Source organism: Cyprinus carpio, chromosome A10 (genome assembly GCF_018340385.1).
Source record: "Cyprinus carpio isolate SPL01 chromosome A10, ASM1834038v1, whole genome shotgun sequence".
Lineage (NCBI taxonomy): Eukaryota > Metazoa > Chordata > Actinopteri > Cypriniformes > Cyprinidae > Cyprinus > Cyprinus carpio.
In genome coordinates this window covers 2,964,204-2,980,875 of record NC_056581.1, presented here as the reverse complement: position 1 = coordinate 2,980,875, position 16,672 = coordinate 2,964,204, and the positions used below count along the sequence as shown (strand labels likewise).

Below are 16,672 nucleotides of genomic sequence, written 5' to 3'. Positions count from 1 at the left end.
AGGAATTTGGGTTTTCATGAGCTGTATGCCAAAATCATCAGTATTAAAACAATAAAAGACCTGAAATATTTCAGTTGGTGTGCAATGAATCTAAAATATATGAAAGTTTAATTTTTATCATTACATTATGGAAAATAATGAACTTTTATCACAATATGCTAATTTTTTGAGAAGGACCTGTATATTTCCTATAGGCACTCATTAAAAACAGAAGAACATGATGCTTTACAAAAAGATTTTACTCATCTGCTGGTTGAAGGCACATTTGTAAAACGCTATGGAATGAAATCATCCACAGTTGTTTTGGAGAAATATTACAAACATATAAAGACAGGCAGTTCTAGACTTTTAATCAACTCTTTCTGTCCACGAGAGCAAACACACAGCACAGTTTTGATGTGCTACACATCAGCGGTCACTCAGAGGTCATGCTCAGGCGGCGTGTCCTGTCTCACTCTGAACCGCACATCATCACTAACGCCCCCTGCTGTATTTCACACAATACTGATGTAAGACTGTGGTATGTAAACACATATACAGTAACGGGTCTGTTTATACAGTATATGCAGCAGAGCTGGTGATTGATTATCTGACCACAGTAAACGCTGACTAACATGGACTGAGTTGTGAAAGAAACAGACATGCAGACAATCACACTATTATAACAATGTTTGATGATTAGGCTGAAAAGAAAACACTATAAAATTAGAACCAAAACCGTAACATCAAAATTACACATATTGACAATATTGATATTAATTTCAATGATTCAACTTAAAAACCTGCAAGTCAAAGTATTTGATTGTAAATGTGATCACAAGCATTATAAATCTGAGAATCATCTTTTCCTTGGTGAGATCTGATCACTGTAAAGAGTTGTGCAGAGACGGTCCTGCTGAAGGACTTCAGATGCTTTCATTCCCATCATAAAGACTGGGATGTACAGTATCAATCAAACTCAAAGATAACATCAAGGGCACAATTTTCATCTCAATCAATAATTTAAAAGTTAGATATTAGTTATTCTGCCCTGAAACTGGTTTAATTCAGACCTGATGCAGAAACTGGTCTGACTTTTCTTTGTTTTGGCGTTTAGAGTGGGCTCGGTGTTGTTATGGGACGTTACTGAAAAACACAGGACATCTGAGGATGAAATGTGGATTCCTGTGTGATTCTGGGAAGCTGTGGTCCGTGTAACGTGACGGTGTAAGACGCTCACACTGTCCTGGGGGGCAAGCGCTGCTTGTACATGCCAGCCAGAGCCTTGGCGGCGGAGTAGATCATCTGCCGGCGGGACATGCCAGTGAAGGCCTGGTGCCAGTCTGTGCGGCTGACATTGGGCACATTTCTCTCCAGAACCTCCCCGACCGTCACCAGCAGACCGGACCAGCGCAGGTTATAGTCTGGAGGAGTCAGCGCCTGCGCCTGCGGGAGAACAGTGCAGACATGACAAACCAGCATGCTAGTATGACAGCACTAAACATATATCACTTTAATGTGAGTTCAGGCTGTTTAGACTGACAAGTTATCTGTGTGCTTATTGTGGCTTTATCTGTAGTCGTTACATGCACATGTATTAAAAAAAAAAAAGAAGAACATACACACACACACACATACAGCTTTATGCAGGGGTTAAAGCAAAAAAAAAAATTTAAATCCTGAGCCTGAATTTTTTCCAGGGGTGGTGGGGTCCTATCTTTAACATTTAAAAGGATACTTTGGCAAAGTTATTGCTTTTATTTATTCAAACTGATTTTTTTTTCATGTATATATGGTTGACCTGAAGAATGAAAGCTGTATCATACACTTGGAAAATTATGAGCTATGTCACCGCTTATCAACACCAGGGGTGTGACAATTCACTTAACCCACGAGATGAGACTAAATACAGATACCTGGCTCACTAGAACAAGACTATATTTTAATACTATTTTTAAGAAATTTTCAATGACAAAATATTTGTCTTTTAACTTCAAAAAGTAAAACAATGCCATTGTATTTTGAAATATTTTAACTAATCTAGGGCTGTAACTAATGATTATTTTGGTAATCAAGTAATCTACTGATTATTTTGACAATTGAGTAATCTGATATTTTTTTGTAACACAAACAGACCTAAGTGAAAACCAGGCTTTAGTATAACTATTTATATATAAACTAATGATGAAGCAATAATAATTGGCTCAAATAAAATATCAAAGCCAAGAAATTACATGATTGTATTGAACAACACTGTTAAAATACATAATGTAATATGACCATACATAATATGAACATAACCGTGTTGACAAATGTTTATAAATGATTTACGTAACAAATCCAGTGAGATAATACACACAGTTTTCCCAGACAAACGTTAACCAATTCAAACTCACCACATATACAGAGAGAGAGTTTAGCCCCTTTCACACACACAGTCTTCACTGGTAAATTACTGTTAAGAGATCATGTGTGAACAGGACCTTTTCAAAAATCCCGGTAAATTTGTTCTGCCAATCATATCGTTCTTATGGAGATGACATGAATACTCTGAGCTGTTTACAAAGCTCAGCTGCTTTTTAATTAGTTTTCCTATATAAATATGTGTTAGAAGGACATCTTTGAGGTTCAGAGGGCTCTACAACGAGTGAACGTCAGGAAAGCAGCAGGTCCTGATGTGATTTCTGGCCGTGTTCTGAGGTCCTGTGCTGATATTCATCGACTATAGCTCAGCTTTCAGTACTATAGTCCCCATCACGCTAGCTTCTAAACTCATGGATCTCGGCCTGAATTCTTCACTCTGCACTGGATTCTTGATTTCCTCACTAGTAGACCTCAAGTGGTGAAAGTAGGCCAGTTCACCTCCAACTCCATCACCCTGAACGTAGGAGCTCCACAGGGCTGTGTCCTGACTCCCCTGCTCTACTCTCTCTACACACATGACTGCGTGTCTTCCCACAGCTCCACATCTATTATCAAATTTGCTGATGATACTGTGGTTCTGGGCCTCATTTCCAACAATAATGAGACCGCATACTTGGATGAGGTAGAGAAACTCACATCATGGTGCCAGGACAATTGTCTCTCTCTGAATGTGAGTAAAACTAAAGAGCTGATTGTGGACTTCAGGAAGAGACAGCAGGGGCCCTATACTCCTCTAATGATCAGCGGGACCCCTGTGGAGAGGGTGAGCAGCTTCAAGTACCTCGGTGTAAACATCTCCGAGGACCTGACTTGGACTACCCACATTCAAACTCAGGTTAATAAAGCCAGGCAAAGACTGTACCATCAGCGACAGCTGAGGTAATTCAGGGTTTTACCTGCAATCCTGAAAACTTTCTATTCAGGGGCCACAGAAAGTGAATTGACTCAGTGTATCTCAGTGTGGTATGTGAACAGCTGCAGTCATGACTGCAAAGCCCTGCAGAGAGTTGTGTGCTTAGCTGAGTGCATCTCAGGGTCTGCTCTCCCCTCTCTGCAGGACATCTACCTCAAACACTGCAAAAGCAGAGCTGTTAAAATCATTAAGGTCTCTAACCACCCTGGTAAATGTCTTTTCATTTTACTGCGATCTGGTAAGCGCTTCCGTAGCCTGATGGCAAAAACTGAGAGACTTAGGAGGAGCTTCTTCCCCCAGGCCATGAGGCTCCTAAACTCAAACTCAGTCTCTTAACTTCTACATGACTTCACTTAATTATCAATAAGATACTTAATATACTGACATTGTCACTAGCACACAGCAATTTCTATAATTATTTTTTTTTATTTTATTTTGTTTTACTACCTCTATTGGTGCTATGTAAATACCCCGTACGACCTGTTTGCACATTCTTCTCTTGTACATTCCTGCTAATCTTGATATTAAATCTACAGTATGCTGTCCTGCACATTTAATTTTATTTTATTTTATAAGCATTTTATTTTATTCTTTTTTTTTTATCTTACTTTTTCCATACCATATTTATATATAACTTTCTTGTGTTTGTATTCTTTAATAATTGCACTGTCCATGGAGCGGACCCGACTTACATTTCACTTCTGGTCATATGCTCTCCATATAACCATGTATGTGACACAAAACATTCTGATTGGCTAGTAATGTTAGTTTGGTTGAGAGTGAATGCTGTGCTCCTCTCATACCATTGGTAGGCCAACTCATGAACTCGAAAGTTATATCAACAGTGATATTTTTTCCCCACAGCTAAATGCTGCACGCCGGAGATCCAGCACGGTGCCGGAGAACTTTAAGCCCTGTTTATGCAAAAGTTTGGGCACCCCTCTGGGGCTGCATTATAATTTGCTCTGTCTTAATAAAAAAAAGCTGGATAATGTGATGTTATTTTTACAAAAAATATTGGTGTAGCAGTACTGAGATAAAAATAGAATGTGAAAAACAGACTGTGCAAAAGTTTGGGCACCCTTTGTTGGTTTGAATACCTTTTGCTGACTGATTGCAACACAGAATTAATTTGATTGACTCAATGAACCTTACACTGCAAACACAGGTGCAACCAACCATAAACAAAGATATTTAAGGTAGCTGATTGCTAGTAGTGCTTCTTCTTAAATCTCTACTGGAAAGCAGCAACATGGGAACCTCAAAAGAACTCGCTAATGACCATGCTGCTGACTTCTCACCTCGAGCAAACTGCTCCAGAGCTCGCTATCAATCGGCCAAGACCACCTTGATCAGGCGAGCTCAGATTGAGTATTCTGATGCTCAAACACTCCAAATAAGCCAGGTGTGAAAACGGCCTCAGTCACCTGTGATGGGCATCACTCTGAACAGCTGCTCAGAAGAATGTGGTGTTACCTGCTGCACATGCTCCAGGGCCACAGGTGTAGCCTGAGTGAACATCTCAATGTGAATCCCGTTTCCTGGATCGTCCAAGATCAGACAGCCCATGTCAAACCACCTGACGGAGAGAGAGTGCACATGGACGCTCAGTTTTTATCAGTTTATGACATGATACACGTTCTCTCAACATGAAGCTCTTCCAGAAACATCCGCTTCATTAGGAAACGAAGCACCACTGACTGAATCCCACACTCCTGCAAATTCTCTCATTATGAACAACAAGGTGCAGATGTGATGTGAGATTAACTGTGCAGTGCAGATGGCTTCAGTCATGATAACTGTGATAGTGACTGAAGTCACAGACTGCTTCGGTCTTCACTCACTTTCTTATATAAGTTAATCCCAGTTTGAATACCTATTCTGTTTTTCATGCTACTAAGATAACCAATATGAAGTCTAATGAGATCTAAAGAGTAAAAAGCAATCAGCTAACTGATAAATGATTCTTAACTTTGTCTGTTTGGTTTGTTAGTCATCTCCTCAAACACTATTGTGTTCAATTAACATCAATCACTTATTACAGTATCAAGAGCAATAATAGACAATGATATTTGTCATATATGTCATATTATATATATGTAGTTTTTGTAGGCTATTTACTGTATGCCACCTTTAAGCAGCATTAATCAGACAGAGTAAAAAACAACTGTCCTCTGCAGTTTAAGATGGCTTTTGCTGACGATAATATCATTTCACTGGTAACAGTATATAGTATTCTGATCGACTGAAGTATTCAGTGCAGACTTGTGGAGTTCAGTCAGCGAGCGCCTCGTATTGTGACGTCTCGCCTCAGTCTGGAGTATTCTGATTAACTGAAGTAATTACTATTACAAGTATATGACATAAAAGACATAAAAGAAAATAATAAAACCTGCCCTTACAAAGGTAAACATCAAATATTGTCCATTAATGCAAAAGTTCTGACTCAGATTCAGATCCAGTCGGATGGATGGGGCTTCTACAGAGACGCTTTAGAGCTGTGTGTGAAGCGTTCTTACTTGTCTGGGAAGAGTTCTGCGAGGAAGTTTTCCACCGAGACCACGGGCTGCTTCTCATGAATGACGGCAGAACGACGCAGACTGTCGATGCGCTCCTGAGCTCCCTACACACACACACACACACACACACTTCAGATGGATTCATGTGGTTTGCAGTCACATGATTCAGTGTTTCCTGTACTATCACAGAGCTGTGAACTGGTTTCTTGTCATGAAGCAGAGGTGTGCTCACCTTGACCCCTGCGGCGTATCCCAGCGGCTGCGGGGCGATGTTGGACTGACCGGCCTCTCCTGTCACCATGGCCAAACCAAACACCTCCTGAAACGCGTCCCGCACCGCTGCCACCTTCACCTCCTTATCTGACGTCACAACGATGTCCACATCTCCTCCAGACTCTGACACAGAGAACATTTAATGACAGACATCACATGAACTGCCTTCCCATCAGGCCGAGTGGTTCTGAGCACACAGAGTAAAGGTTCGGTACAGTACGATTACAGATCAAGCCACAGCATAGTGTGACGTGACATACATCCACACACACCGTGAACACACACCCGGAGCAGTGAACACACACACACACCGTGAACACACACACACACCGTGAAAACACACACACAAGGCTCAGTACTAGGGCCGTTACTCTCCACACTTTACATGTTACCCTTGAGAGATATCATCAGGAAACACGGTGTTAGCTTTCACTGTTATGCTGATGATACTCAGCTCTATATTTCTTCGCAGCCCGGCAAAACATACCAATTTGAAAAACTAACGGAATGCATAGTCGATATAAAAAACTGGATAATGAGTAATTTCTTACTGCTAAATTCTGAAAAAACAGAGGTGTTAATTATAGGACCTAAAAGCTCTGCATGTAATGACCTAGAACTCTGTCTAAGCCTTGATGGCTGATCTGTCAATTCTTCGTCATCAGTTAGGAACCTAGGTGTGCTATTTGATAGCAATCTTTCCTTAGAAAGCCACGTTTCTAGCATTTGTAAAACTGCATTTTTCTATCTCAAAAATATATCTAAATTACGGCCTATGCTCTCAATGTCAAATGCAGAAATGTTAATCCTTGCGTTTATGACCTCAAGGTTAGATTATTGTAATGCTCTATCGGGTGGTTGTTCTGCACGCTTAGTAAACAAACTCCAGTTAGTCCAAAATGCAGCAGCTAGAGTTCTTACTAGAACCAGGAAGTATGATCATATTAGCCCGGTCCTGTCAACACTGCACTGGCTCCCTATCAAACATGGTATAGATTTTAAAATCTTGCTTATTACTTATAAAGCCCTGAATGGTTTAGCACCTCAGTATTTGAACGAGCTCTTGTTACATTATAGTCCTCCACGTCCGCTGTGTTCTCAAAACTCTGGAAATTTGATAATACCTAGAATATCAAAGTCAACTGCTGGTGGCAGATCCTTCTCCTATTTAGCACCCAAACTCTGGAATAACCTACCTAACATTGTTCGGGAGGCAGACACACTCTTGCAGTTTAAATCTAGATTAAAGACCCATCTCTTTAACCTGGCTTAAGAATGAATTATGTGTTATTTAACAATATCTAAATCCGTTAAAGGATTATTTAGGCTGCATTAATTAGGTAAACCGGAACCGGGAACACTTCCCATAACACCCGATGTACTTGCTACATCGTTAGAAGAATGGCATCTACGCTAATATTAGTCTGTTTCTCTCTTATTCCGAGGACACCGTAGCCACCAGATCCAGTCTGTATCCAAGTCAGAGGGTCACTGCATTCACCCGGATCCAGTATGTATCCAGCCCAGATGGTGGATCAGCACCTAGAGAGGACCTCTACAGCCCTGAAAGACAGCGGAGACCAGGACTAGAGTCCCAGAGACAGATCCCCTGTAAAGACCTTGTCTCAGACGACCACCGGGACAAGAACACAGGAAACAGATGATTCTTCTGCACAATCTGACTTTGCTGCAGCCTGGAATTGAACTGCTGGTTTCGTCTGGTCAGAGGAGAACTGGCCCCCGACTGAGCCTGGTTTCTCCCAAGGTTTTTTCTCCATTCTCTCACTGATGGCGTTTTGGTTCCTTGCCGCTGTCGCCTCTGGCTTGCTTAGTTTGGGGACACTTCATTTACAGCGATATCATTGACTTGATTGCAAATTATTGCACAGATACTATTTAACCCTCTGGAGTCGATTAACGCGTATACGCGTTTTGGGGTATTTTCTCCTGATAACCCCGAAAAGAACTTAAATTACACATTCAGTTTTGATCGTACAGATAAGTGCAATACATCAATCGAATCTGTAAAGGGTCTACTTTTTTTGTATACAGACATAATAACAACAAAACTTTGTGCACTTATAAAATAAAGATAACAAACAAGGAGTGCTGTCTGCAGCCTTTGTCTGCGCTGATCTTCAGATACAAATGCGTCATTTAAATGAACTGTAACTCAGTGAATACTCAACGAAGAGACATGAGAGAGATATCTATAGAAAGCCTGACATGTCTACTTTTAAACTAAACAAGTGCTGCTGAAAACAAATATTCTGTGATAAAGTAATCCATATGAAAACAACGCGATGTCCGTTTTTTCACGTCTCCCTTCATTATCTTGTAATGCGACCACGCCCCCGCGCGCCGAGCGCGCTTTTGAGATTCAAATGTTTCACTGAAGCGCGCGGCTTTTGAATACGCCCACACAACAGAAGACAACGCAGCGAGACTGTTCTTCAAGTTTTTTTTATTTTACTGTTTGCTTCGCGATGAGAGGAATAAGACATAATTCACCCCAAAAATATGTGATGTGGTTGAGGATTTGAGATTTGGATTTCCTCAGAAAAAAGAATGAAGCACTTTATTCAGCAGAGTTCATAAACATGAGTAAGTCTCTTTTTATTTATTTTATATACTTGTACTAGTTTTCACATAACGTGTAAACATTTTACTAGTTAGACTTTTTCCAAAGACTTTTTCCAAACTATAATTCCTGACTAAATGTATAATCAAGTGAAATATTATGAAGTTTCAATAACAATATACACCACTATACCATTCAAAAGCTTGATGTAAATAATATAAATGTAACAATAAATGTAACTGTAACAAATGTAACAATCATTGCTGTTCTTTCAAATTTATCCCCCCTAAAAAACCTAAAAAAAAATATTCTCAGCTCTTTTCAACATTAATAATAATAATAATAATAATGATAATAATAATAATGATGATGATGATTATAATAATAACAATAAATGTTTTTTTGTAGAAAATAAGATTGTTAAAAGGATTTCTGAAGGACTGTGTGACTGGAGTAATGATGCAAAAAAAATCAGTTTGAAAGTCAGCTTTGATTTTTCCTAATAAACTGTTTAACTGCACTCACAAGTGAATATTAAATTATGTTGTGGGATAATTAAATGTATTCTAAATAAAACTACAAACATAAAATTATATAGATTTATTTTGTCCTCACATTCTTTCTTGTAACTCATCCCTCTCAGTGACACAGCTGACTGAATGGCTCATTATGCAGCTCATTATGCAGGCCTTTGTCTTCTCAGGTGTGAATTCATGATAGTTGACGCCTACTCGCATATGACTTTTACCAAACAAAAACTGTCTTAGAAAATTTAAATCAATATATTGTTTTCTGTAAGTGAGTAAACAAGATGATTTTCACATCATTTAGAAAAAAAAAATTCTAGGCTACAAGCTCCAGTTCTCAAAATTCCTGGGAACCAAATTTTCTGTATGTGTTTTATTGCCTTTTTCAAGTGATTTAACATTTTTAGTTTTTCACTAACCACGCATAACATTTTTTTTTCTCAAAAACACAATCATGTACATACATGCTGCTCACATATTATTATAGCCTAGTTTGTGCTGATTACAGTGAGATTAGACTTTAGCCATTTAGATATTTATAAGAAACTGAAAAAAGCACAAATGTCAGGGCATGACAAAACTTCTCCAGGCCCCAAAAATACCCTTAGACTCCAGAGGGTTAAACTGAACTGAGCTGAATGATGACATCACTGAATTCAATGATGAACTGCTTTAATTGTCATTTTGCATTATTGACACACTGTTTTCCTAATTAATGTTGTTCAGTTGCTTTGACGCAATCGGTTTTGTTTAAAGCGCTATATAAATAAAGATGACTTGACTTGACTTGACACACCGTGAACAAAAAAAAGATCATGGGACCATGGAAATGGAGCGGCTTTTCATATTGTTTTCATATTGTTTGAATCGTCATGTGACAGGTTTTGTGATGGACAGGTTTGTGGGTAAAAAAAAAAAAAGTAAAATAAAACAAGTGTAAAGAAATCAAACTGGAAGTCGTATGCAGCAATGAACTAAAACAAACTAAATTTAAACAAACTTTCACGGAAGCATTTAAATGTTCCATACTGCTGGACACACACACACACACACACACACACACACACACACACACACAGCACTCACTGATGTACGGTGCCATCCCAGGGTCCAGTGTGGTTATCATGGACTCCACAGAGTGTTTGGTTTTATCCAGGACAGACTTGACCATGTGGTTCCCAGCTACACCCTGAGATCACAACACAAGAGCATCAGGATGTGCACGGTACAACAGCATACCGTCCCGGCCTTACACTGCACACGTGTCCAGTAGTGTTCATTTTGTCAGCTATCTTTAATTTAGTCTTAGTCTTGTGTCAAATGTAACTTTTAGTTTTTATCACTTTTAAGTTTTTATCATATTTAGTCAACTTGTCCGGTTTTAGTTAAGTTTCAGTCGACTCAGTGTCTGAGAATTTTAGTCTAGATTTAGTCAGGGGAAACTTACACATTTTCGTCTTACTGTATACTGATTAAAATTACTATATTTATTATATATGTAATCTCAATTTTAATTGCAATGATCGTTGTCATTTGGGAAATTTATCAGAAGTTCCTCTTACGCCAGGGATCCTCAAATGTGTGGCCCACAAGATCCACTTTCCTGTAGAATTTAGCTATAACCCTATCAAACACACCTGAGCATGCTAATCAGTGTCTTCAGGATCATTAGAAAATCACAGCTAGGGGAGTTTGATCAGGGTTGGTGCTGAACTCTGCAGTGCACTGGCCCTCCAAGATAAGATTTGAGGAACCCTGTCTTACACCAATAAGCACACATCAACAGAATATCTACTCGAATGCATGAAACACACGTGAACGTAGTTCCAGGCAGCTCTCTTGACCGCATTACAGTTCATATCACTTCACATAGTAAAACTGTAATAACGGAAATTACATGACTAACAAAAACAACAACATGACAGACGATTTTCCGAAAGTAAATACACATGAAAGTAAATACACTAGCAAGGTAATAACAGCTGTTTAGAGACTCTGCTGCAGAGCACGGTTGAGGGTATTATCTGTTTTTGTGTGTCTCTCTCTCTCTCTGTGTGTGTTTTTTTTTTTCTCTCTCTGTGTTTTTCTCTTTTTTTTTTTTTTTTTTTTTTTTTTTTATATCTGTGTTAATAACTGCATTAGAATGCTATCAGCGGCTCAACCCTCCATTACCAGCTTTAAGATGACGTTGTGAAACCAGCAAAAGAGGCGTTGGATGAGATGCGGAAGAAATAATCCTACTCACAATACTGATTGAAGTACAAAAACTGAACAATCCCCTTTAAATATATCATCTGATCGATGTCTTGAGGTGTGGTAACCGTAGTATAAGAGGAATAATTGACTCCGGGCCACTGAATTATTAGAAAAATAATGCACACCGCATCACCACCTCGGGTGGGCATTATTTTTCTAATAATTCAACGGCCGTCGTCAATTATTCCTTACTCATCTAACGTAAGTGTACAGATTTATAACAGGATATCAATTAAGAGGCTAAATAAACACCAAAGACTTCAGATGCACACTCACCCTGTCTGCGTTATGAAAACTGGTGTAACAAAAACTTACTCTCAAATATTATAACAGAGAAATTCCTGACAGTAATTCCAAATCGCATTAATGTTACTCTTTTAAAACAACAGCAAAAATAAAAAAACACTCATTGCCACAGAGGTTGCATAAGTAACGTTAAATTTTTATGAGTGTAGTTGTGGATTGATTTTTTGTTAGTCTTTTTCCCAATCGAAAGGTTGTGAGTTCGAGTCTCGGGCTGGCAGGAATTGTGGGTGGGGGGAGTGCATGTACAGTTCTCTCTCCATCTTCAATACCATGACTTAGGTGCCCTTGAGCAAGGCATCGAACCCCCAACTGCTCCCCGGGCGCTGCAGCATAAAATGGCTGCCCACTGCTCCGGGTGTGTGTTCACAGTGTGTGTGTGTGTTCACTGCTCTGTGTGTGTGCACTTTGGATGGGTTAAATGCAGAGCAAGAATTCTGAGTATGGGTCACCATACTTGGCTGAATGTCACGTCACTTAAATCAGCAAACAATCCAGTCGAGATGAACACAGACTGCTGAATGACACTTTCATTCAAACGCTGAACTCTTACTTTTAAAGTACTGTATGTGTGTGTTTCAGATCACAGACAGCGCGCGTGTGAGTGGTTGCCAGACTGCATAAAGCAAAAAGCCAGGCAGAGTACGTATCCATTTAACAGAAAAGCTCTGATTGGGGGATTTGAGCTCTTGATATCTGGCAACCACAGACATGACTGCTCACATAATAGAGTCTTGTACAGCAGTCTGAAATGTTTTGGCTCCACTTTTTTCAACAAAAATATATTTAAAAAAAAGGTAAAGTTTTTGTTCTTTTAACTACATTTTAGTCTCGTCTTTTTTGTCAACAATACTGGATGTTCATTTAGTCTCAGTTATTGTTTCAGAACCTTATTATCATCTTGTAATCGTCTCGTTTTTTTTATGGTTTTTAGTTTTGTTGAAGAACTTTTTTCATCATAGATTTTGTTAATGTAATTTAAAGTATTTTTTTTTATCTTGTCGTTAATGAATTTTACACTAGGTGGGGTGGAGTCAAGAGTAAATATGGTGTCGTAGGATTCATTTGGTTTTGTGATGGGCGAGCTGACGTCTAACCCTCCAGACACCGGCTGCTGCATCATGGGATTGGTGACAATTCCTACAGAAACACAATCACATCTGAATGATACGATACTGCTGACAGTGATGACCCAGCATCCCCTTGTAGGAGACCACATGTGTGAAGAAACACACCAAAACCACCTCCACATCAGGGTTTGTGACTGAATGAATCCATGTTTTTGAACAAATCAACTGAATTCTGAAAAGGGTCACTTGCTTCACTCTTGAACGAATCACATATTTTGAATGAATCATTTGAATGAATGATTCACAAACTCATTATGACTGGGACTTGCTGACACCTACTGTGGTTTTAGTTTCAAATGTAAATACCACCTCAGATGTAGTTTCTGTGCACTTCTGCAATACACAGATGGGTCTTGTTGATACTGGATAAATTTGATTGGCAACAGTGTCTTCTAATTGAATGTGATTAGATGTAAGAATTTGATTTTAATTAGGTAAAAATGCCCTTGGAAAACAATTTTTAAATGTGAAAGTTGATTTCTATCAAAGAATGTGAAAGGCTTCAGAAGTCAGTATCTGTTAGTGGTTTAGGTGAGCGGATGACAGAAGGCTGCAGTTCTAGCTGAGGATGACCGAGAGCTTCAGACCTGGCATGGGTGAGGCGCTGGAGAAACTGGGCATGAGCGGCGTCTGAGGGGTGCGGCCAGCGTGGCCACGGGTGATGTCATATCCTGCGCTCACAGAGAAGCCAGTGGTGGGCGGGCCCATCGGGGGGGCAGAGAGGACGGGGCCCAGAGGGGCGCTGAGCGGGGGACCGGCAGGAGGGGAGGTGAACGGAGCGCCGGGGCCACCGTAGGGGCCGCTCAGACTCAGAGGAGACGACATCGAGCTGAGAGAGAGAGGAGGAGCAGATGACTGGATGGGCGGCAGCGTGGAGGTCAAAGCCACTGGAGGAACAGGGCTGGAAAACCCTCCCGGGGCAAAAGCAGAGCCGCCGGGGGAGCTGGGGAGAGTCTGAGGACCGGAGACACCTGAACACAAGAAGAGCAGACGTGAACCACTGATACAGGACCAGCACACACGTGACTGAGCACTTTCACGATTGACCTTCACTGGAGACAATACTACACAACGATACGCCTCAGGCAGGGTAGACAGCATACACAATTTTTTGTGAATGGAGCCCAAGCATACAGTCTGTTCATGTCTTCTGTCAAGTCTAAATTTTAACTTTGAAGGGGACCTATTATGCCCCTTTTCTCAAGATGTAAAATGAGTCTCTAATGTCTCCAGAATGTGTATGTGAAGTTTTAGCTCAAAATACCCCACAGATCATTTTTTACAGCTTGTTGAAGTTGGCACTATTAGGGTATGAGCCAAAATGCGCTGTTTTTGTGTTTGTTCCTTTAAATGAACATGAGCTGGTGCTCCCGCCTCCCTTTTCAGAAAAGGGCGGAGCTTCAAGAGCTCATGCTCCGACAAAATGGGACAATCTCATGCAATCTGATTGTGCTGTGCTGTAAATGAGCGTTTATGAATTAAAGACGAGAAGTACGGCGTGATAAAATAACGGCAAAGCTGGTCTCATACTGCCTTCGTGTGCTATCACATTATGAGCTCGACTAATTCAAGCGGTCTCCTTCACATTGCTTTTATATGCAATTTGTAACCACCACATCCCCATTCACGATCATTCTGGAAGCACGTGAAGGCAGCATTAGTGAAAACAGGCAGAGACAATGGTAGCTTTAGCAACATTAGCCTTACGGAGAGCCAAGAAGCTCTTCTAGAAAACAAAATATGACGTGTATTGGCCAGACGCGTTCAAAAACACCCTCACCTGCCATTATCACAGTGTGCTCCATCCTCCTGTTGTTAACGTTGTTCTTCTTTGTTAACGTTGTTGAACGCCGCGCACAAATGACGTTGCTGTCAACTGGCTTACATCAAGTAATAGCACACACTCTTGGTGTGAATGCAACCCTTTAAATGGTACTGGGAAATAGTTCATGCAAAATCATCCCAGTGCTTTAAGGCCCAACAGAGCCGCATGTTTATAAAGCCATGCAAAATTAAGGCGAGTTCAACTTTTTAAAAACATATCTCGAGACTTTATGCTGGGTTTTTCCCCATCCCACTGCATCTCATGTTTAAATGAAAAATTTACTCTGTGTGATTGGCTTTCCGCCCTTTGCATTAAAACTATGCATCCATACATGACGCTGTTTTGTTTATAGTTCTTTAAGCAACTTAATTATAATTGGTTTATAAACCTTATTTTATAAATATTTTAAATAACATGACTTTTTCACAGTCATGTTTTCTAATGCTTTGAATAAACATGCATTAGTGATATTTTGCTCGATGCGCCCTCTTGTGGCCTCAGGAGAGAAGCCAAAAGCTTTTCTTCACCCTAACTATAATGATGCATTTTAAATTAGAATATAATTAGAATTTTGATAATATTTAATTGCAAAATTCAAATTTAGTTTTTCAGCCATTTTGACAGCCCTATATGCTAATAGGACTGAGAGCATCACGAATGGGCAGGACTTTCCCAGAGTATGACGTGTATATAGGGAGAAATCTGGAACAGATTGTTTTTAGTTAATGTTTGAAACCTAACCACAGTGTCTTCAGATTGAGTTGGCTGATTTTTAAGATTGTGGGATTGTTGTTGTGGGGAAATAAAGATATGAATATTATTCATGTTTTTACTACAAATAAAACCAAAAAAACATGGTTACTATAGTTAAAAAACTCTCTAAAACCAGTCTGCAGACTGGATATGTATTTTTTTTAGTTTAAGGGTGGTGTTTGTAGTAAATCTGTGGTTATACAAATGGTAGTTAACACGCCAAAAAACCATGGGTTACTACAGTTTTACTATAATAAAACCATGGTTATTTTTCATAAGGGCTTATAAAAGTGACTTTAGCTTTAACACACGTGCAGTGCCCAGTTGCTACATTCAGATCAATAACATCACCAGAACTACCTCAATTAATAATAGAGCCCGACCGATATATCGGCCGGCCGATATTATCGGCCGATATGAGCTAATTGCATTTAAATCGGCATCGGCGTTTATAACGGCCGATGAAAAAACATAAAAAAACAGAGTCTCATGCTTCACTCATGTTATGAGTGTTGCATAGTTTGCCCACCAGAGTGAGCTCTGCAGCTTCCCAGTTGACAACAGCGCCAGAAATCCACTACAGAAGAAAGCTATCAGCCGAGCCACTGAGATGTACTCTTTTGACGGTGAGTCTGTTGTTCGTCATGTGAAATGATTGTAGATTTAGTTCATACACTGTATATAAAAACAGTGTGGTAGTTCTAGCTAACGGTCCTATCATTATCACTTCTAAATATTCTGTAACGTCACTTACAGCCGCTAATGCATTGCTATATTAGATTAGCCACAAAGCTAATACCATCTTTATCAGTGGAAGAGCGCGAACGTTAATAAGAGGTCAAACTATAACGTTAGCGTTTAACTTATTCTAAATATATCTGCAGTGTTTCCCACAGAATGACCGCGTAACTGTGGCAGGGGGACGCGTGTAGTCAATGACTAGAAGTTATGTACAGCGTGCCTCGAAAAAACAACAACTGTTACGTTATTCTAACGCAAACATAGCTTCCTTTTTAGCAGGCCCCTTAAATGCTTGCTTTTAACTTGTTTGAAGGTGGTTCTTCTCAAAATTGACAGCGGTGTGTTCATGACACTAACGTTAACCATTCAACTTTGAATTGATTTCGTAATCTTCCGGTAACAGTAGGCTAACTTTACGTTCGCCAGCGCATGACGATGTTTTGATTCA

General features: G+C 39.8%; 1 protein-coding gene across 1 annotated transcript in view; it reads right to left on the bottom strand.

Moving 5' to 3' along the window:
* Nucleotides 1-221: 221 nt before the first annotated feature.
* LOC109088674 (protein PRRC1-like) overlaps nucleotides 222-16,672 on the bottom strand; it is a 19,689-nt gene continuing 3,238 nt past the window's right edge. The window contains exons 3-9 of the mRNA XM_042764545.1: nucleotides 13,493-13,876; nucleotides 12,794-12,915; nucleotides 10,303-10,405; nucleotides 6,068-6,231; nucleotides 5,836-5,939; nucleotides 4,793-4,895; nucleotides 222-1,425 (exon numbers count right to left, since the gene is read on the bottom strand). Coding sequence (XP_042620479.1) covers nucleotides 1,216-1,425; nucleotides 4,793-4,895; nucleotides 5,836-5,939; nucleotides 6,068-6,231; nucleotides 10,303-10,405; nucleotides 12,794-12,915; nucleotides 13,493-13,876 — 1,190 coding nt within the window. The 3' untranslated portion in view covers nucleotides 222-1,215. The remainder of the gene's footprint in view (nucleotides 1,426-4,792; nucleotides 4,896-5,835; nucleotides 5,940-6,067; nucleotides 6,232-10,302; nucleotides 10,406-12,793; nucleotides 12,916-13,492; nucleotides 13,877-16,672) is intronic.